General features: G+C 34.6%; 1 protein-coding gene across 2 annotated transcripts in view; it reads right to left on the bottom strand.

Moving 5' to 3' along the window:
* The window catches only part of TFEC (transcription factor EC), a 165,457-nt gene that overhangs the window by 32,466 nt on the left and 114,211 nt on the right, over nt 1-18,780 (bottom strand). For both annotated transcript variants that reach the window (XM_072965418.1, XM_015240837.3), the window contains exon 3: nt 6,609-6,860. In XM_072965418.1, the coding sequence (XP_072821519.1) occupies nt 6,609-6,788 (180 nt within the window). In that variant the 5' untranslated portion in view covers nt 6,789-6,860. The remainder of the gene's footprint in view (nt 1-6,608; nt 6,861-18,780) is intronic.

The raw sequence follows: 18,780 nt of genomic DNA, 5'->3' as shown, positions 1-18,780 counted from the left end.
ATATGTCAGCTCTAACATGTTCTAATATAGGGCCTCATGATCTCTCACTGCACTATAGAAATAGCCTTCTGACTTCCCCCACCCCTGCCACCGTCCTTCTAGGCTTTTTCTTCTACATAGTTGACAGACTGATATTAAAGTCAAATCTAATGATGTTACCCAAGCCCCCACATTTAAGCCTTCCAAGGATTTGAAATTAACTTAACATGGAGTCCCAGCCTTTCTGAGATTTGCCTATTGCCTACTTCTCTGGTGTCACCTTTTATCCTCATCTGCCTCTCATTTTCTGCTCACCTCATCTGTTTCCCATCTCCGTTCTTTGCTTATGCTACCTTACTTGGCTAAATATCCCACTGGCCATTCTCCTCTAAGTCTACCTGACATACTTCTGGAAAAGAACAGCACATCTACACCCCTATGTATACCACTGCCCTTTCTATATAATAATACGATTATTTGCTTACTGTTGGTTCCCTCTTTTTTTCAACTTAGAGCTCCTAGAGAGTACAGAGGATGAGAAAAACAAGACAAGGAATAATGAAAACGTAGCATGTGAAAATGCTATGATAAGATCAATTTTATTCACATGATATAGGTGTTACTATGAAAATGCAGAGAATAGGCACCTAATCCACACAGAGTATCCTCAGGGAAAGAATTTTAGAGAAGAAATCTGAAGTGAATTTTGAAGAATCAGTTCAAATTATCCAGACAAATGGAGACTGAAGGAGTAGTTGGTAAAGAAAGGATATAAGAAAGGAGAACCTGGTCACTGTGAGGATCACTAGTGAACCATGTGGCTGAAGAATAAAGCACCACGTGGAGGTAAAATGATAAGTCTGGGTCAGGTACCAAGGGTGGAAAGAGTCCTGTGTGCCATGAGTCCAAATTTGAATTTTTCCTGGAAAGACCCATGCTATAAAATGTTTGTTTGATTTTACATTTGATTGTCTTAGAGATCTTAATCACCAAGTTACTCCTAATTCTGAGCCCTGAATCCTGAATTTAAGGATATTCTCACAGACTTACTCTGTGTTAGCTATGATTTCTGAGGTCCGCTTTGAATTAATGAAATGTTTCCTGATGGCACAGGAGGACAAGGCTAGGAGAAAGAAACACCAAAATATGGCAACAGCCACCATCTCCTGAGCCCCAACTCTGCCCTTGTGTTAAGAATTTTTAAAATTTAAGCATCAGAGTGGTGTCACCAAGATGGCAGCAAGGTCATTCCTGAGTTTACTCCCTCTCACGAGAAGAATAATTCACATCTATTCAGGAACAAGACACAACTAAGCAAATCCTAGAGCATGAGGGTAAGGCTGAAATACTCCCTGCCCCTCAGAGATTAAGACAGACTCCATTAGAAGGTGAGAGAAGCGGCTACACGTTGACCACACCGATCCTCCTCTAGGACAGTGCAACACTATGCAGAGAAGTCTTCCCTGAGCCGCTGGTTCCTTCAGTGGGAACAGAGAAACAGGGGGGACGACCAAGCTCCTTCAGCATTGTGGGTTGCTTTGTAGGAGACCCTACTTTTGATCTCCCACCACCGGGGAACCTGCAGGGGAATCTGTGGGGCCCAGCCACTGGGAATCTGACTGAGACAGACAAGCAGGGAGGGACTTGCAACAACCAGCACACAGATCTTGGCAGACTGCATTCATATCTGCAGTGCCCAAGTTGTAATCCCAACCAGTAACTTCGCTTGTCTGCGGAACCGAATCAGAGGCACACTCTGACCAGGTGAGCTTGGGGGAAGGAGCACAGATCTGCCAGATTTAGATCCTCAAAGAAGTTTTACCAGCCTGGGGCCCAGCCCATACTCAGATGAGGTGCTGAGTCATAGCCCCACTTGCCAGGAAAAGAACCTTCCAGCCCCATCTGACTAGAAGAGCTAGTGACGACTGCTGGAAACTGTGCAGCCCAGTGGTGCTCAAGCCAAAAGATAGGGAGGCAGGCAGAGCATATTGCCCTCAGAGGAAAGTAGTACCAGGCAAGGGGTCTTCCCATGCTGTGGACAGACAGGAAGATTAATCCATAGCAAGGCTGAGGGTAGCTCCTGGCTCCTCTCAACCAGAGAAACTGTTTGGAAAACTGAGAATAACCTGGAGGGGCCCATTCCCCTCCTTCCCATGCACAGGGGGCTGAGACACAACCCCACCCACTGTAGAGAGTGTCTTCTCGCCCCATCTGATCACAAGGGCTGGCAAAAATACCTGAAAGCTGTGCAACCCAGTAGCACTCAAGCTGAGCAAAGGGCAGACAGAAATGATAGTTTGCAGAGCAAACCCAGTAGCCCTTTCAGCCAAGGAACCTGGGTTTGAATCAACTTGAGTTAAAACAACAAAGTGCTTTACTGGTTTTAGAGCAGCTTTTCCCACTGTGTCTGGGTAGGGAATCTGATTCACAGCCTTGCTCATCATGGAATACAGACTTGAGCCCATCTAACTAGGGAAACTAATCAGAGCATATGGGAAGCTGCATAGCCTATTTAACAGCCCTGCATACAGCAGCACTTGAACAGAGAGCACAGCCCATGATCTCCCCCAACTGCAGAGCAAAATAAGTGGCCTCATCTGACCAGGGAATTCAGTGCATACTTAGGCCTTATTCAGGCCTCCAAACAGTAAACTGCACAGGCCCTGGGCCCTGGTCTGCTTCCCTGCCAGGACACAGAAGCTTATTCATAGCTCCATGTGCTATATCCAGTCCCAACCACCTAGTAAGCCTGATCAGAGAATTCAGGCAACTATTGAGCCCCTTCTACAACCTCACTTGTGTAGGAAACAAACCCAATAGTATATTCAACTCTTCTCAGCTGGTAGCATCCCTATCCTCAGAGTTTGAACAGTTGCCTCACCCCAAAATAGATCATAATAGCAGGCCCCACCTGCCTAAGGACATTGGTGGCAGACACACCCAGAAACCCCAAATGAGAAGACTGGTGAAGAACTGTCTCTAACAAAGCAAACCTGTAAAGTCTGGGGCCCATATTACTCAAATCCACTGATACCAACATGAGTGTTTAAAGATCACAAAAAATCAGATAAATATGATACCACCAAAAGAAACTAATAAAACTCTAATAACTGACCCTAAAGAAATGGAGATCTATGAATAGTCAGACAAAGATTTCAGAATAATCCTCTTAAGGAAGTTTAGTAAACTAGAAGAAAACACAGACAGATGCCTAAACAAAGTTAACAAAATTAAGAAAATAATATATGAACAAAGCAAGAAGTTAGAAAAGGAAATAGCAATAATTTTTTGAAAAAACGCAGAAATCCTGGAGTTGAAAAGTACACTAACTGTACTGAAGAATTCAATAGAAAGCTTCAAAAGTAGACTTGACCTTGCAAGAATAAATCAGCCACCCAGACACTAGGACATAAGGAAGCACCCTGTCAAAGAAGCAAAAACAAAAAGGAATGAAAAAAGCATGAAGAAAGCCTATGGAAATTATGGGACACAATGAAAAGAAACAATATTTGCATTATAGGAATTTCAGAAGGAGAAGGGGGAGGACACAAAATACATTTAAAGTAATAATGGGTGAAAACTTCCTGAACCTAAATGAAGAAATGGACATCCAGATCCACGAAACCCAAAAGACCCCAAATAATTTGAACCTGAATAGGGCTACACTAAGAGACAGTATGGTTAAATTGCCAAAAGTCAAAGACAATGAAAGAATGTTAAGAGCAGCAAGAGAAAAGTGAGAAGTAACATACAAGAGAACCCCTAAGACTATCACTGGATTTTTTAACAGAATTTTTCAGGTCAGGAGACAATGGGATGACATATTTAAACTATTGAAAGAAAATAACTGTCAACCAAGAATTCCGCTAGTGAATCTGTCCTTCAGAAATGAAGGAGGGATAAAGACTTTCCTGAACAAACAAAAGTTGAGGAGTTCATTACCACTAGACCTGTTTTACAAGAAATGCTAAAGGGAGTTCCTTAAATGGAAGTAAAAGAATGCTAATTAACATAATAAAAACACAAAACAGTATCATAACTCTCACTGACAATGAAAAATATATATATATATAGTCACAGTTAATTCTAAGATATAGTGGTAGTTCCATGACTCACAACTCTGGTTAAAAAGTTAAAAAAAGCAACAAAAATAACCATAATCTATTATTTGTAACCCAATATAAAAAAATATAAGTTGTAACAGAAATAACCTAAAATGAGAGAGGGAGAAAAAGTGCAAAGAATACAAATTCTATTAGAGTTATTATCAGTTTAAAATAGGGTTTATAAATTTATGTTATTTTATGTACATCTCATGGCAACCACAAGGGAAAATCTTACAGTAATTATGCAAACAACAACAACAACAACACAGCTTGATAAAGAACTCAAAGCATGCTGATACCAAAAAGCAAAACACACAAAAAAGGTAGCAGGACAAGAAACAAGAAATGATGGATCTACAAAATAACCAGAAAACAACTAATAATATTTTATTGTAGTAAATCCTTATTTATCAATGATTACTTTAAATGTAAATGAATTAAATTCTCTAGTCAAAAGACACAGTATGGATGAATGGGACAAAAGTTTATTTTCTAGAATATAGAAACAGCTCATATAACTTAATAATAAAAAAAATCCAATCCAAAAATGGGTAGAAGACCTAAAAAAGCAATTCTCCAGTGAAGACATACAAATGGTCAATAGGCACAAGAAAAGATGCTCAATATCGCTAATTATCATAGAAATGCAAATCAAAACTACAGTGAGGTATAACCTCACACCAGTCAGAACGGCCATCATTAAAAAAATCCACAAATGATGAATGCAGGAGAGGTTGTGGAGAAAAGGGAACCCTCCTACACTGTTGGTGGGAATATAATTTGGTGCAGCCAATGTAGAAAACAGTATGGAGAATCCTCAAAGAACTAGAAATAGACTTACCATATGATCCAGCAATCCCAATCTTGGGCACATATCTGAAGGGAATTCTAATTCAAAAAGATACATGCACCCCAATGTTAATAGCAGCACTATATACAATTGCAAATATATGGAAGCAAACTAAATGTCTATCTATAGATGACTGGATAAAAAAGTTGTGGTATATTTATACAATGGAATACTACTTAGCCATGAAAAAGAATAAATAATCCCATTTACTGCAACATGGATGGACTTGGAGATCATCATCCTAAGTGAAGTAAGCCAGAAAGAGAAAGAAAAATACCGTATGATATCACTCATATGTAGAATCTAAAAAAAGGAGAAAAAAAAAAGAAGAAGAAGAAACCAATGAACTCATCTACAAAACAGAAAAAGACTCACAGACATTGAAAACAAACTTATGGTTACCGGGGGGAATGGGGTGGGAAGGGATAAATTGGGAGTCGAGATTTGACGATACTAACTAATATGTATAAAATAGATAAACAACAAGTTTATACTGTATAGCACAGGGAACTATATAGTAACTTAGGGTAAAAAAGAATATGAAAAAGAATATATGTATGTTCATGTGTGATGGAAACGATGCTGCACACCAGAAGTTGATACAACATTGTAAACTGACTATATTTCAATTAAAAAACAAATATACATACATCCAAAAAATGTTATAAAAATAAAGAATCACAGTGAGTTCCCCACCACCCCCCAAGTCAGAAAATGTAAGCATCAGAAAAACTCTTCAAGCTGTAGAAATGTTGGTGAGAGAAGTGAAGGACTGAGATCACACAAGTAAGTGGTGATTCTAACTTTATGCCATCTGACTCTAAAGACTGAACACTTTCTGCTTTGTGAAGAGGACTCCAGCAACAATCAAAAAAATATTAGGAAATTGCAACAATATAGGATACATCTTAGCTACTAAAGATAGCAAGACTGGGAATGATAGTAGTATGTGAAAATGTGTACATGATAAGCCAAATTCAAAGAGAACACACATTAAAACTATAACATATGGAATAAAATTATGATTAAGTAGACATCAATGATTGAAGAGACTTTTAAAAACACAGTTTAAAGAACAATGGTTAAAAAAAATTGAAAACTTTTGTCTGCAGCCAGTGTGCAAATTGCCCCTAGACCACTGCATCTATTTACGCTTTCAATCTTTCCCAGCCATGCAACTCCATTTGACTGACACCACTTAAAGGACCACTAAGATCAGGTAAGTTTCTCTTATAATGTACAAACTTATTATAAAATAAAAGGTAAGCTGTGTGCCTAAAGAAAAAAAATATTTACTAAGAAATTGAGAAGAATGATACATGTTACTTACTCTTTCTCATTTTTTAGAAAACATATTTCATAAGAAATAAGATCATTTTCTAGGTTTTGCCTAGAATTCAGTGGCTTATGCATATCCTTTAGGATTTGTTTTTTCCTTTAGAAATCAACCTTCTGTACAAGGAAACGAACTTTGGAAGAAAGTTGTTGTAAGATATATTGTATTGGGTGAGTTCTAATATTTACAGTACAGATGATTTTCATCCTACATATATTTTTATGATTTTCAGAGTGAATAGAGAACCTAGTTCTGCATTCTTTCTTTTTGGAAAATTCTTTATATATCCATTATTGAAAAGTTTAAGTAAATATGCATGTAGAGATTTATGACATACATGCCATTCCACATTGTCATCTTCTTTCCCAACAGTTAGCAACTTGGTGAGTGGATTTCCAGTGAGGCCAGCATCACTCTCAGGAGACGGGTGTCCATGCTGTACCAGAAATGTACTGCTTGGTGTCGGAGGCTGTGACCGTTTAAGAGTCTGATTGACTATCTGATGGTCAAGGGTCATGAAGGGTTTTACTTGCTGTCTCTGAACTTTCTGTAGCTGAGTCCTTGCAGGACTTTCCAGGTGTGCTGGGACCTACAAAATAGAAACCAAACAATTGCAATGTGTAGCAACAGCTCGTAAATGAATTCCACTTTCAACAACTGGATTATGACAATAAACACTATAACATGCAGTTTTTTCAAATTTATGGTCTATGCTTCTGTCATAATTTACATAAGATATTAATGGATTACAGTTTTTAAGAAGTAATTTAATCTTTATTAAAATACTTGAAATGCTAACAGAGTCCTAAAGAACAGCCCTTCAAGTAACACGCAACTGAAAAGAATTTGAAGTAAGCATATAAGTAGCAAAACTTTTTGAGGGTCTGAGAAAGAATGGCTAAAATAATAAGAGGAAAACACAGCTGATTCACTATTACTAGTGATCTTTATATAATATATATTTCTTGGGTTTCTTTATACTACACATACATATTTCATTGGATATAATCATAACTATTTTTTACTAAAATTAAAAAAAATTATCCATTAAAGAGCAGAGACCAGAAACACATATACTAAATATTGTTTGATACTTTATGGGTAGTGAAAATCTAGGTGATATTTTTTTCAGTTTTCTATATTTTCCGAAGTTTCTATACTGAGATTAATTTTTAAAAAATCTTTATTTTAAACACTTCCATCTTCTCACTTAATAATAACAATACTTTGTTAGAGTCATTATGAATTGAAAGAAAGAAAAATTCAGAGAAAAATCTAAACAGTGTCATGAGCCACCTAAGCAATTTTCCAGTATTTTGAAATCCCTTTTTCAAAATACAGACTTAAAATTCTGGGCGTCTTCAGTCTAGCTATCATAGTTAATGATATACCATTATTTGTATAAGGACAGTTTTAAGTATTTCAAGCTTCCCCTTTAAAAGCCTCTGAAAATAGTATTGCCTGCCAGTCCCCTTTATATTTACTATGCTGTGATGTGGCTTCTAATACATTTTCCTCAAGTGGCCTATATATAAACCTATTTAATATTTCCCTCATGTTAAACAATAGTAAAGATTGCTGTACAGTGCTTATTTTTCTTTTTATTTCTGTAACACAAACTACTCCTTGAATCCCTTAACATGCATTAGCCCAGATAAATAGCCTTTACAAAGTATTTTGCATTTAAATTAGCTGGTTTGGGGTACAATATTGTAGTAGTTACTTTAGTTTAATTCTGTTATGCTGACATTTTTAGCATTATTTTAATTGTACTACCATAAAATAATTTTTCAGTCATGTAAAAAAGATTAAGATTGGTAATAAAGATTACACATATTACTAATTATATTGCTATGAGCTTTAAAGTTGTAAAATAACATTTCATTAAAATGCCAGTGGAAATTTTTTTAGGGTAGCTATTTAGCTTAACCTACAGTTTTAAGTTAATCCTTCTTAATCTGTGTACATTTACAAAATATACATTATAAATAGCATTTTCAGATTCACAAATCTGAACTACTTTCACACAATGTAACTGAATGCTAAGGAATATAATTTATTAGTCTAAGAAAAGTATGTTGAATCAGAATTTACAACATTCATTAACAAATTCATTTCTCCCTTTTCATCTATTGACTCCAAAAGCTTTTGCTAGAGTATATATTGCATTTTGTGTTACATCAAGAGTACAAGGGAAATTTTAGGTGTGATCTTAAGGCTCTTAAAATTCACAGTCTACTTGGGCAACATTAATATCAAAGACAGCAAAAACAACTGATAATGATAACAGTAACAATATGCAACAGATACCAGGCACTATGCTAAGCATTTTACATACATTATTTCATTTAATCCTTGTTACAACCTTAAAAGACAGATATCAAAAGTAACCCCACCGCACCATATAATTTAAGCCATTGAGACTAAGAGGCCAAATGGTGTGACTGTTATCACTATCACTGTAGCAGCTAGTGGCTGTTATCCACTAGCAAGGGATGGAGCTAGAATACAGGATCTGGCTTCCTAAACACTACACAATATTGGCTCCTGACTGAAATGACTGGAATACAAAGTAAAAGCTGAGTAATGTATACAATGAATTAAAAATGCCACAAGAGGCAATGGTTTCTAAAAACTAATTTAAAGAGAAAATGATAATAAATCTGGTGGTATTCGAAGGAGATAGTCCTATACAGGGGACAGAGGGAAGGAAATCTCAAATGCAAAGGATCAGAGTGAAAGAAGACAAGAGGCTGGCAGTCACAAATATTAATCCATGAAAAGGAACTCACACTAATATTTTTCTCAAAGCAAGACTGTCATCTAATTAGACCACTCTATACAAAGTCACAATAAAATATGAAATTCTAATTCTGCCTAAATTATTGGTTATTTATAGGGAATTATGATGGTCTACCAAGCAAAAGTGAAGACTGTCTTGGACCCTATCTATATAACATCTATAAACTAAGCATAATAGTCTGAAAGCTCAGTAGTGGAGGGGAAGATTCAATAGAATGTAATTAAACTACTCCCAAGAAAACCTCTGTCTTTTCCAATTATGGGCTGATATCAATGAGACAGCTAAGTGTAAAACATCAGTTAAACCATGTGCAACCAATTTTAAAATACTTTTAATGCCTGGGAACTGAAGACAACCATAAAACCATTGGTTGGATTTGTTTTACTAAAAGTCTCAGTATTTGGTGAGATGAAGTAAATAAAAGTATAAGTTGTCATTGCTCATTTATTCACTTACTTAAGAAATATTTTTGAGTGACAAATGTGTGTTCACTGAGTGGTACACTGAAGGTAGAAGGGAGATGACCATAGAGTGTACCTTCAAAGAACTTGCCTTCTATTCACAGTTTAGAAAGAAAAGAAAAACAAGAGATCTTCAAAGGCAAGCACTGCGTTTCTCTTGCTGGCTGCTGGACTGCCATATTTCCTATACATAACCCAGCAGGCATTTAAAATATATGTTCACATGTGTTCAATGAATGAATGACTCAAGTACAGTGTGTTAATAACTATGGTGATCAGAGTTTGGGAATCCACCAGAGGAACAGGTAAACCATGATCAGAATGTATTAAGTCATCACCTTGAAGGCTAGAGCAGCTGTAGACTGTTATATGTGGACTGTCAAAGAGATTAAAACCACCCAGACATAGGAAAATTTTGCTATTGAAAATAACAAATCATATCTCTGAACTCTGAATTATGTCTCAACATTATCTCTCTGGCATGCTGTTATTGCAAACTAAAATTATGGACCGGTTTAAGTTCAACGTTTTGTCTACGGCACAGAAATCTTTTTTATTTCATTTAAAATAATTTATTTACTTATAGTCTCCCTATTTTCCAAAACATTACAAACAAACATGATGTGTAAATGTGGTATTTCTGGTGTAATGGTGTAAGTATTTACACCAGAAAATGTAGGCTGAAGATAACATGTAATATTGCAGTCGAGTACAAAATTTACCCACAAGCATCTTGGCAGCCAAAGAAAAAAATTTAAAAACTTATTAGAACCTTATGAAATTGAAGATATTTGATCATTTTTGATCTACAAAATGTCTATTCCATATAGTTCAAACTAATACACATTTCTTAATAAATAATTATATCATATCAGTTCTGAGGAAAGACAAATATTTTTAAGAATAATATCTAAGAATTTATAAACTAGATTTTTGGGGAAGACTTGAATGATAAATTCCAATAGTAACTTTTGCAAAATACGCGGTGAAATTATTTGTATGCCCATATTAAAAAAAATATATATATATATATATATTTGTTGTCCTAAATTGAGTTATTCAGGAAACATAAACTGAGACTGGCTTGTAGGAGGTTTCTTGAGGAGTGCTCTCAGAACCTGAGCTGCAGTGGAGTGCGGAAAACAGGATCAGGTGGAGGCAAGAACGGTTCAGTCTCGAAGGGGCTTATGTTGGCTGTGCACCATAACATCCACCATGTTTATTCTTGATCAAAGGCCCAAAGCATAATATGAATCAGCTCAGGTGAAAGCCCAAACATTTAACTTTGTACTAATCTAACTTGACCCTTAGGTAACCTGCACAGCACTGAGAGGAGGCAGTGTTCTCCAAACCAGTTTATACTGCAGACTCCATATTTGAATGCACTAACCCAGAGGATCATCTGGTTAGATCATTAACCCAATATCAATTATGTCAAAGTAGGCGTTCAATAGAAATTATGATTTGTTTAAAGCTCCATTATTTGCACTTATGAAAATGAAAAACTTCGCTTAAAAGGTCCAATTAATTTTTTAAAAATATGCTTCAAATGTAAAGTTTCCATATTCTAATAAAGGGGTGTGGGTCTTTTTAAAAATTAGAAATACATAGATTCGTGAGCTATAAAAAGTGTTTAGATCCATTAATAAGAGAACCAGGATAAGGGCAATGTGTTTAATGAGTCAATTGAAGTATTTTTTAAATTAGAAATACACAAATTCCTGCAAGTACAACAAACTAAAGGGAAGGAACTGGTCGAGAAGGAAAAAAACGATTCTCCTGGTTGTAAAACACCATCATTGGGGGACCACAATCACAAACACAAAATGTATGTATGTGTGGATTTTTTTTTTCTATTCATGTTTTCAGACCAGAATAGGTGCAGGAATCCTACTGACAGAATTGATGGAAATCCATGAGAAAGCAGTCTAATGCCATAGAAAAATGTCAGCTCTCATTCTCTGACAATAGAAATTGACACAAAAGAAGATAATTTAGAGTATCTGATATCTGAAGTTTTTTTTTTAATTCTGGACTTTAGATCAGTATTGGGAGGTTTTAACTCCATAAATCTTCAAATATTTAGTTAGAAACTAGTTAAGACTAACAAAATGTTATGTGGCCCAATCTGCATTGGATTTAAAATCTTCTGGTAGGTAGAAGAACTACTGAGTGATATGGGTCAGGCAAGCAGTGCTGGCTAGAAGGGCTCTCTGTAACCCCACAAGGAGGCATCCTTATTTTCACACAGTGGTTTTAAAATTAGGTACCTGGATGCATGAGTTCATTCCCCTAATTTACACTTCATTCTTCCTCACTGTAGCCTTCTGACTTAGTTCTCATGTGGGTGTCAGATCCTATGCGGTCGATAATAACACAGAGAGTGCATTGTACAAGGAAATTTTAGAAACAAATGAGTGGGTAGTTACACAAAAAAAATCTTTGAAGGACTTCATCTGCCCCATGATACTCTATCTACAATAATGTCTACTTGTATTATATCTTCTTAGATATTGCTACATGTCATATAAACACTTTTAGACATAATTCATATATATGCAGATATATATATGTGTGATAGCTTCTTTAAAATGTTCTTTTTATAGAGAAACTACAAGATAATGGTAAAAGCCCTCAGCTAATTCTTTCAACATCCACTCAGCAAACATTTAATGAGAGTTTGCTCTTTGTTAAAGCCAGTCCCAGGGGAAAGTCATTCCTCTCCAGAAAGCTGGTCTGTGACCCAAGTGTCACCATCCACCTGGAGACCACTTAACTAAACTGCGGGCACAGAACCTGGGAGGAGACGAAACACCTTCTGGGTACTGGCCTTTTGAAATTCAGAACTAAAAAATGATGGCAAACATCACACTAGCAATTATCTCAATAACAAGACTTTTTTAGACCATTAATTTGACTTGCCAGACAAATTAATCAGGCAAACATGGGCACCTACCTAATAAGCGTGTTTAGACTATCTGCAGGAACAGAAACAGAAATGTATCGAGCAAGAAGTTTATTTATTCTACATTTATTTACTATCCAGTGATAGTAAATAAAACACATTCACTATCACCAACACACACACAAACACATACACATACTCAAGCATGTATATACACACAACCCCATCGAAAAGCAAGACAGACAATACCATTCACTACAACACGATAGTTCTTATTTAATTTTGTTAATTTTGCACTAAACTTGAATTTAATGAATGAAGTAAAAGCTTGGACTTCACAAGTGAGTAATAGGTAACTATTAATTATGTTCCTAGTATTAGAGGTGTATAAGAAGAAACCTATTTTGGGGGGCTTATGAATCTACTACCTCCTAGATACCTACTCACAAAAGCCAAATGACATTTGTTAATGTTCTGTAGCAAAGATTAATAACTCATTTCTTCAAATCTTACTTTCTTCACAGCAGTCTTTGGATATGATATACCCATAAATCTCACCTTGACTAAACCTAAAATTATACAGTCGAGCTTGTCTGATTGAGATATAACTACTGAACAAAGTAAGGCCGGGTTCATCAAAAGTTTTACGCAGATTTCTGAATAACTGTCAGCATATTTCAGCTGAATATTATTTAATGGATAATAATATAAAATGTGATTGTAATATATTCCTCCAGTCCCAATCATTTGAATTTGGATAATTCTAATAGTGTGTCTTTAGAAGAGACCCCACTTAAGAGACTTTAAAGAGGCATGAATATTACTAAGCAGAGTTTTCCTAATTCAATAGTGTTCTAGCAGTAAAAACAGTTGCACTACATGAGCACTCATATTTTTACAGTAAAGACAAAGCTTCCTTTACAACTCCATCTAGTTCCATCTATACTTGCATTGATTTGTTTTATGTTCATATCTCAGGAAAATTATCATTTTATACCTTTAGAAGAATTATAACAAATACCAGTAATAACTGTGGTTTGTTTAGTCTGATATGTTTTTTAAGAATATGTGTATTTAGAATTTTTGAGTCATAAATATCAATTAAGAATCACATCAGAGACTGACCACTTCCTGTTGACTTCAAAATGATACAACAGCCATGCACACACTAAAGTCAACTGGCAACATCATCAATAACCAAAATAAGTTAATATGAAAAATACAGATAACCTAAACCATAATACCTTAAAATATGTTTGATATTGCATTCACAGGCTTAGGATTCATTAATTCTACAAATATTTTTAAGTGCCAACAACACATCAGGTTTTATGCTACTGTGATAAGCTCTGGGGATACAATTAGGAACAAAACAGACATAACCCAGTCTTCAAAGAGTTCACAGTCTACTAGGAGAGACAGATAATTAAACATATAATTATAACACAATGTGATAAACCCTATGAAAGAAAAAGGTGTCACAAAATCAAGCAGAAAGACCTAGATAAAATGGAAACAAGTCATTCAAATGACAGTTTCTGCTACTAGTTTCACAGATTCATTCACTTAATAGACACGTGTTTGCCTAAATATACTAACCATTAGCATGGGTAGCAATACTAAGCAAAGTGAAGCATGATCCCCATCCTCACGCAGCTTATGGACAAGTGGAAGAAACAGATTTTAATCTAATAGTCATACAAATCACTGTAAATTTTCAAGCGCTGTTGAGTGCTGGGAAGGAGATACACATATGAGTATGAGCATGTATAAAAAGATTATCTAGACAGAAGTTGGGGACAGGCTTCCCCAAGGAAGGGATAATAGGGCTGAATCTGGAGGATAAGTAAGAACTGACTAGAGGAAGAGTATAAAAAAAGCATTGCAGGGAGATGAAGCAGCATATGTGAAGACCCTGGTGGGAAGAAACAAGATAAGAAAAATGCACTGAAAGGAGATGATAGGACTAGAGCAGAGATTATCGTGTGGTGTGGGGCTGGAGAGGCTAGTAGGGTTATTTAATGCAATCCTTTAGGTATATAAAGATGCCTTATTTTCTTTATCATAAAAAAGGGGGCAATAGCAGCTCAGTCAGATGAATTTTATAGGGGTAAAATGAGAGAATCCAGGAGAGAATAAGGGGCTGTTTGAACTAGGCTTTTGTGATAATAAGGGTTGCATAGTCACATGGAAGCAAGTAGATGGATTCAAAGGATGTTTAAAAATGGATTAAGAAATGGCACCTGAGTTAACTGGCTTCTTCACAGAGAAGACTGAGTTTTTTGGGGTTTGTTGAGGGGGACTGAGAATCATAAGTTTGATTTTAAACATACTGAGTTTGTGATGTTTTGAAAGTGTTCAATATGGTATGTGAAGTAGACAGTTGGATATATGGGTCTGGAATTCAGAAGTGCAATAAGAACTGTGGATAAAATTTATGTAACATCTATACTTAGGAGATTACTGATGACATGATCACTGGAAATTATACAAAATTAGAAGATGACAAGGCCTCGTACCAAACACGGTGGACTCTCAAGTTTTAATTACAGGTAGGGAAAACCATTCTGATTCTAAATTTTATTTTCCCCTAGGTCCCACTGATTTTTTTCACACATTTTGCAAAATGCTTATTTGAAGTTTGTGTGTCTTACATTGTCAGGTAAATCCTCAAATAATTATTGGTTTGCCCTATTTCCAAAATGATGCATTCAACACTTTGATGTAGATACAGCCTTATTTTCCCAATAAAATTGCATTTTAATTCTCATATTATCAATCATTCACCTCTTAACTGCAGTTCCAAAATCCAAAAAGCTCTGAAAATAAGAAGTTTTTTTCTTTTTTTTAAGGTTTGGCACAAACCCATTTTGTGGAAATATCTGATCTAAAACAAATATAGCCTTTCTTTATCCTACTTGCAGTAAATCTCCAAATGCACTACTATAGATTTATCAATGTGTTTGATTAGAGGATGCTGTCTTGGACTCTTCTGGAGTGTGCCAAGGAATAAATAGTATATATACCATATTATTTTTCAAAATTTAAAATATTGATACATGGAAACACATTTAGCCCTAAGGTTTTGGATAATGGATTTTGTATCTCTTCCTGTTTACTGAGTGAGTAGCCTATAGAAACCTCGGTACTATAGACTTTGCATATATTATCTTATTGAATCTTATGGTATCATAAATAAATATTTAATTAGGCCTCCACAGTTGTTTTTAAAACTTCACTACAATATTTAACTGCATTTTATTTTCAGAAAATATAGTGTATCAAAATTAAAATGAACCTTGAGCATATTCTCTCTTGGAGAAATAATGAGATGAGGAAATGGTCTTTCCAACTGAATGAATGAAAGGAGTATTCTTCCTTTAATAAGAAAGAATTGACAAGGTGTAATATTATATTTTGATATCATTAGACATATTTATGATTAGTGCTTATTGCTGTATTTAAATAAGTTAATACTACAGTTTATATTCTTTTTAGAAGCTTCTCATACAATTAAATTGTTTCCTGCAAACATGGAAATACACAAGTTAATTATTCACTATATTCAGTAAAAAGTCTTAAATTATTTTTAAAAATTTACCTAACTCCATTAAAGCTTAAACATTAATATTTATTAATAAGACTTCCATAAAATAAAAGACATTTTGCTTCAGAAATCAACAATTATGTTTAGATGATGCTTCATACTTCACAGTTACTTTCAACTTAAAATGTATCTCTCATGTGACACTTAAATGTATATGTATTTTTCATCCTCAATATAGTGAACTTTTGACATCATTTTCATTATGAAGTTGTGAATGTTCTTTCAAGGATGCAGAGAATAAAGGAGAAACAAGACTGATTTCTTTAAAAGGTCATATTTCAAAATCTTGGAAAGTCATCAATGTATTTTCAAAAAATTTTACATGTTCTAAAATTGATCCAAAACCATAAATAGGAATATCTGTGATAAAAAATCCAAACCTCCCTATACACTTGTCATCTCTCGTATCATTCTGCTAAAGGTTCATTATATTTTTTATTTTTATTGTATCTTAATGGTAAGATTTCGGATAACATCAATACATTGTCAACTTATACAGACCTTATAAAAGAAATTCACAGGCCACTTAATGTAAATGAATTTATAATAAATAAATTTATGTATTTTTGTGAGAACTAAAAGGATCATGAAGGTTTATCCCTAAAAAATTCTAAACAATTCAAATTGTTTTATATTATCTTAGGCTTGAAGTTTTTTTATATCCCTTATCTACTCTATGACTTGATATATGATCATCAATTAATGAAGTCATTTTTATCATAATAAAATGTCATCATTAGAACTGCAGTATTCTAGTCTAACCATTTTCTAAAGAATATGATTGGGGCATTTTAGGTAGTTAAATATTAAAATAATCTAATTGAAAATGAGACTTTGAAATTATTCATTTTGATTGACAAACGGCAGAAAATGGCTTTGTTTCATGAGTACATCTTATCACTCAATTTTTGTAGATATTATAGTATTTTACAGAGAAAGAAGTAAAATTTATATTGTCTTTGTTTTACCTAACTAGTACATATGATTATTTTTGGCTCTTTAGGTTTTAAAGGCACTTATTACAACATTAATTACATAAATCAAATTCCTCAAATAACTGTGCTCTCATCTAGGAAAGGCTTTCAGTTACAGGGTTGTAGTTTCACACTTCCCTTGTCACTGAAGAACAATGTTCCTTTAGAATCAAAGAAATATACTACCATTTTAAATTTTTCATGGTTATAGAAAGTACATAGCCATGAAACATTAATTCATTGAGGAGACTGATCACAGGACCTCATGGACTAGTTGAAAGCCATAGAATGCAAAATAATAGTAGCCACAGTCACAAGTTGAATCAAACACTCCAATGATTTGAGTAAGGACTTTTATCTTCATTTTACAGATGAAGAAACTGAAGCTCACACAGGTTATCAGACTTGCTCATGATCATAAAGGCAAAAAAGTGAATTTGGCTTCTCATCTTTTGATTGTAAAGAGGGTGTTCTTTCAATTGCAAGTTATTATCAGCTCACAAAGATGGTAAAATTTAACTCCAGACCCCACAATTAGAAAAAAAAGTGTCCCATATCAGTATACAAATATGAATCAACTGACTCTGTTCTCTAGTGGAAAAACCTTTGGAGTTGCTTCCCGACTATTAGTTGAGTTTGATTTGATTCACTTTTTTATTGTGTGTGTGTGTATATATATATACATATAGTCAGTTTACAATGTTGTGTCAATTTCTGATGTACAGCATAATACTTCAGTCATCCATGAACATGCATACATTCATAAGCAAAACAAAAAGACAATCTACAGAATAGGAGAAAATATTTGCAAAAGATGAGACTGACAAAGGTTTAATTTCCAGAATATATAAACAGTTCATACAACTTAATAATAAAAAAAACCCTAATCTAAAAATGGGCTGAAGACCTAAACAAGCAATTATCCAATAAAAACATACAAATGGCCCATAGGTACATAAAAAATGCTGAATATTGCTAATTATCAGAGAAATGCATATCAAAACTATATTTAGGTATCACCTCACAGCTGTCAGAATGCCATCATTAAAAAGCCCACAATCGATAAATGTAGTAGAGGGTATGGAGAAAAGGGAACCCTCCTACACTGATGGTGGGAATGTAGTTTGGTTCACTTTTGATTTTGTTTTTGTCTTAGTGTTTCACTTCATCTATCTTGTGTAACCACCATATGGTGTAAGATCTGGGTTTTCCAATACAGTGTGGGACAATGATATTGTCCCACAATATCATTGGTAGATGGTAGAACTCAGTTCTGATGGTAGAACTGAGTTCTACCATCAGAAAATATGAACTCTAGATAAGTGTTTCTTTTCTTTAAGATACTTTTTCCACTTTAGTTTCTAGATCTATGTATTAAATGTACACTGTTCTGAAGAGTTTTCTCCAGGAGAAATTTTATTTCCCTTGCATCATTTTACTGTTACCTTAATGTTTCTTTCCTGACATCCTTTACTCCTGTTCACAAGGTTGGATGGAAAGGGAGCAGGTGGAGAAGGCAAAAAATAATATTAGCCTTAATTTGGCTTATTCTAATTAAATATCATAATTATTCTATTCAGTATCTTTAAACTTCTTTCTCTGAGGGATAAATTTAAGAAATGAACAAATGCATACAAAAAGTTGGCAAGAATTAAAATTACAGAAAAGATCTTTGTAAGAGCTTTCTTTTGTGTCAATTACTTTTAAGAAATAAAGAAAAAATAAAAATGCTAGTTAATATTATAGCTTTGAGAAATAC

The sequence above is a fragment of the Vicugna pacos genome, chromosome 7 (genome assembly GCF_048564905.1).
Source record: "Vicugna pacos chromosome 7, VicPac4, whole genome shotgun sequence".
Lineage (NCBI taxonomy): Eukaryota > Metazoa > Chordata > Mammalia > Artiodactyla > Camelidae > Vicugna > Vicugna pacos.
The sequence above is the reverse complement of the archived record's forward strand: the minus strand, read 5'-3'. Positions and strand labels throughout refer to the sequence as shown.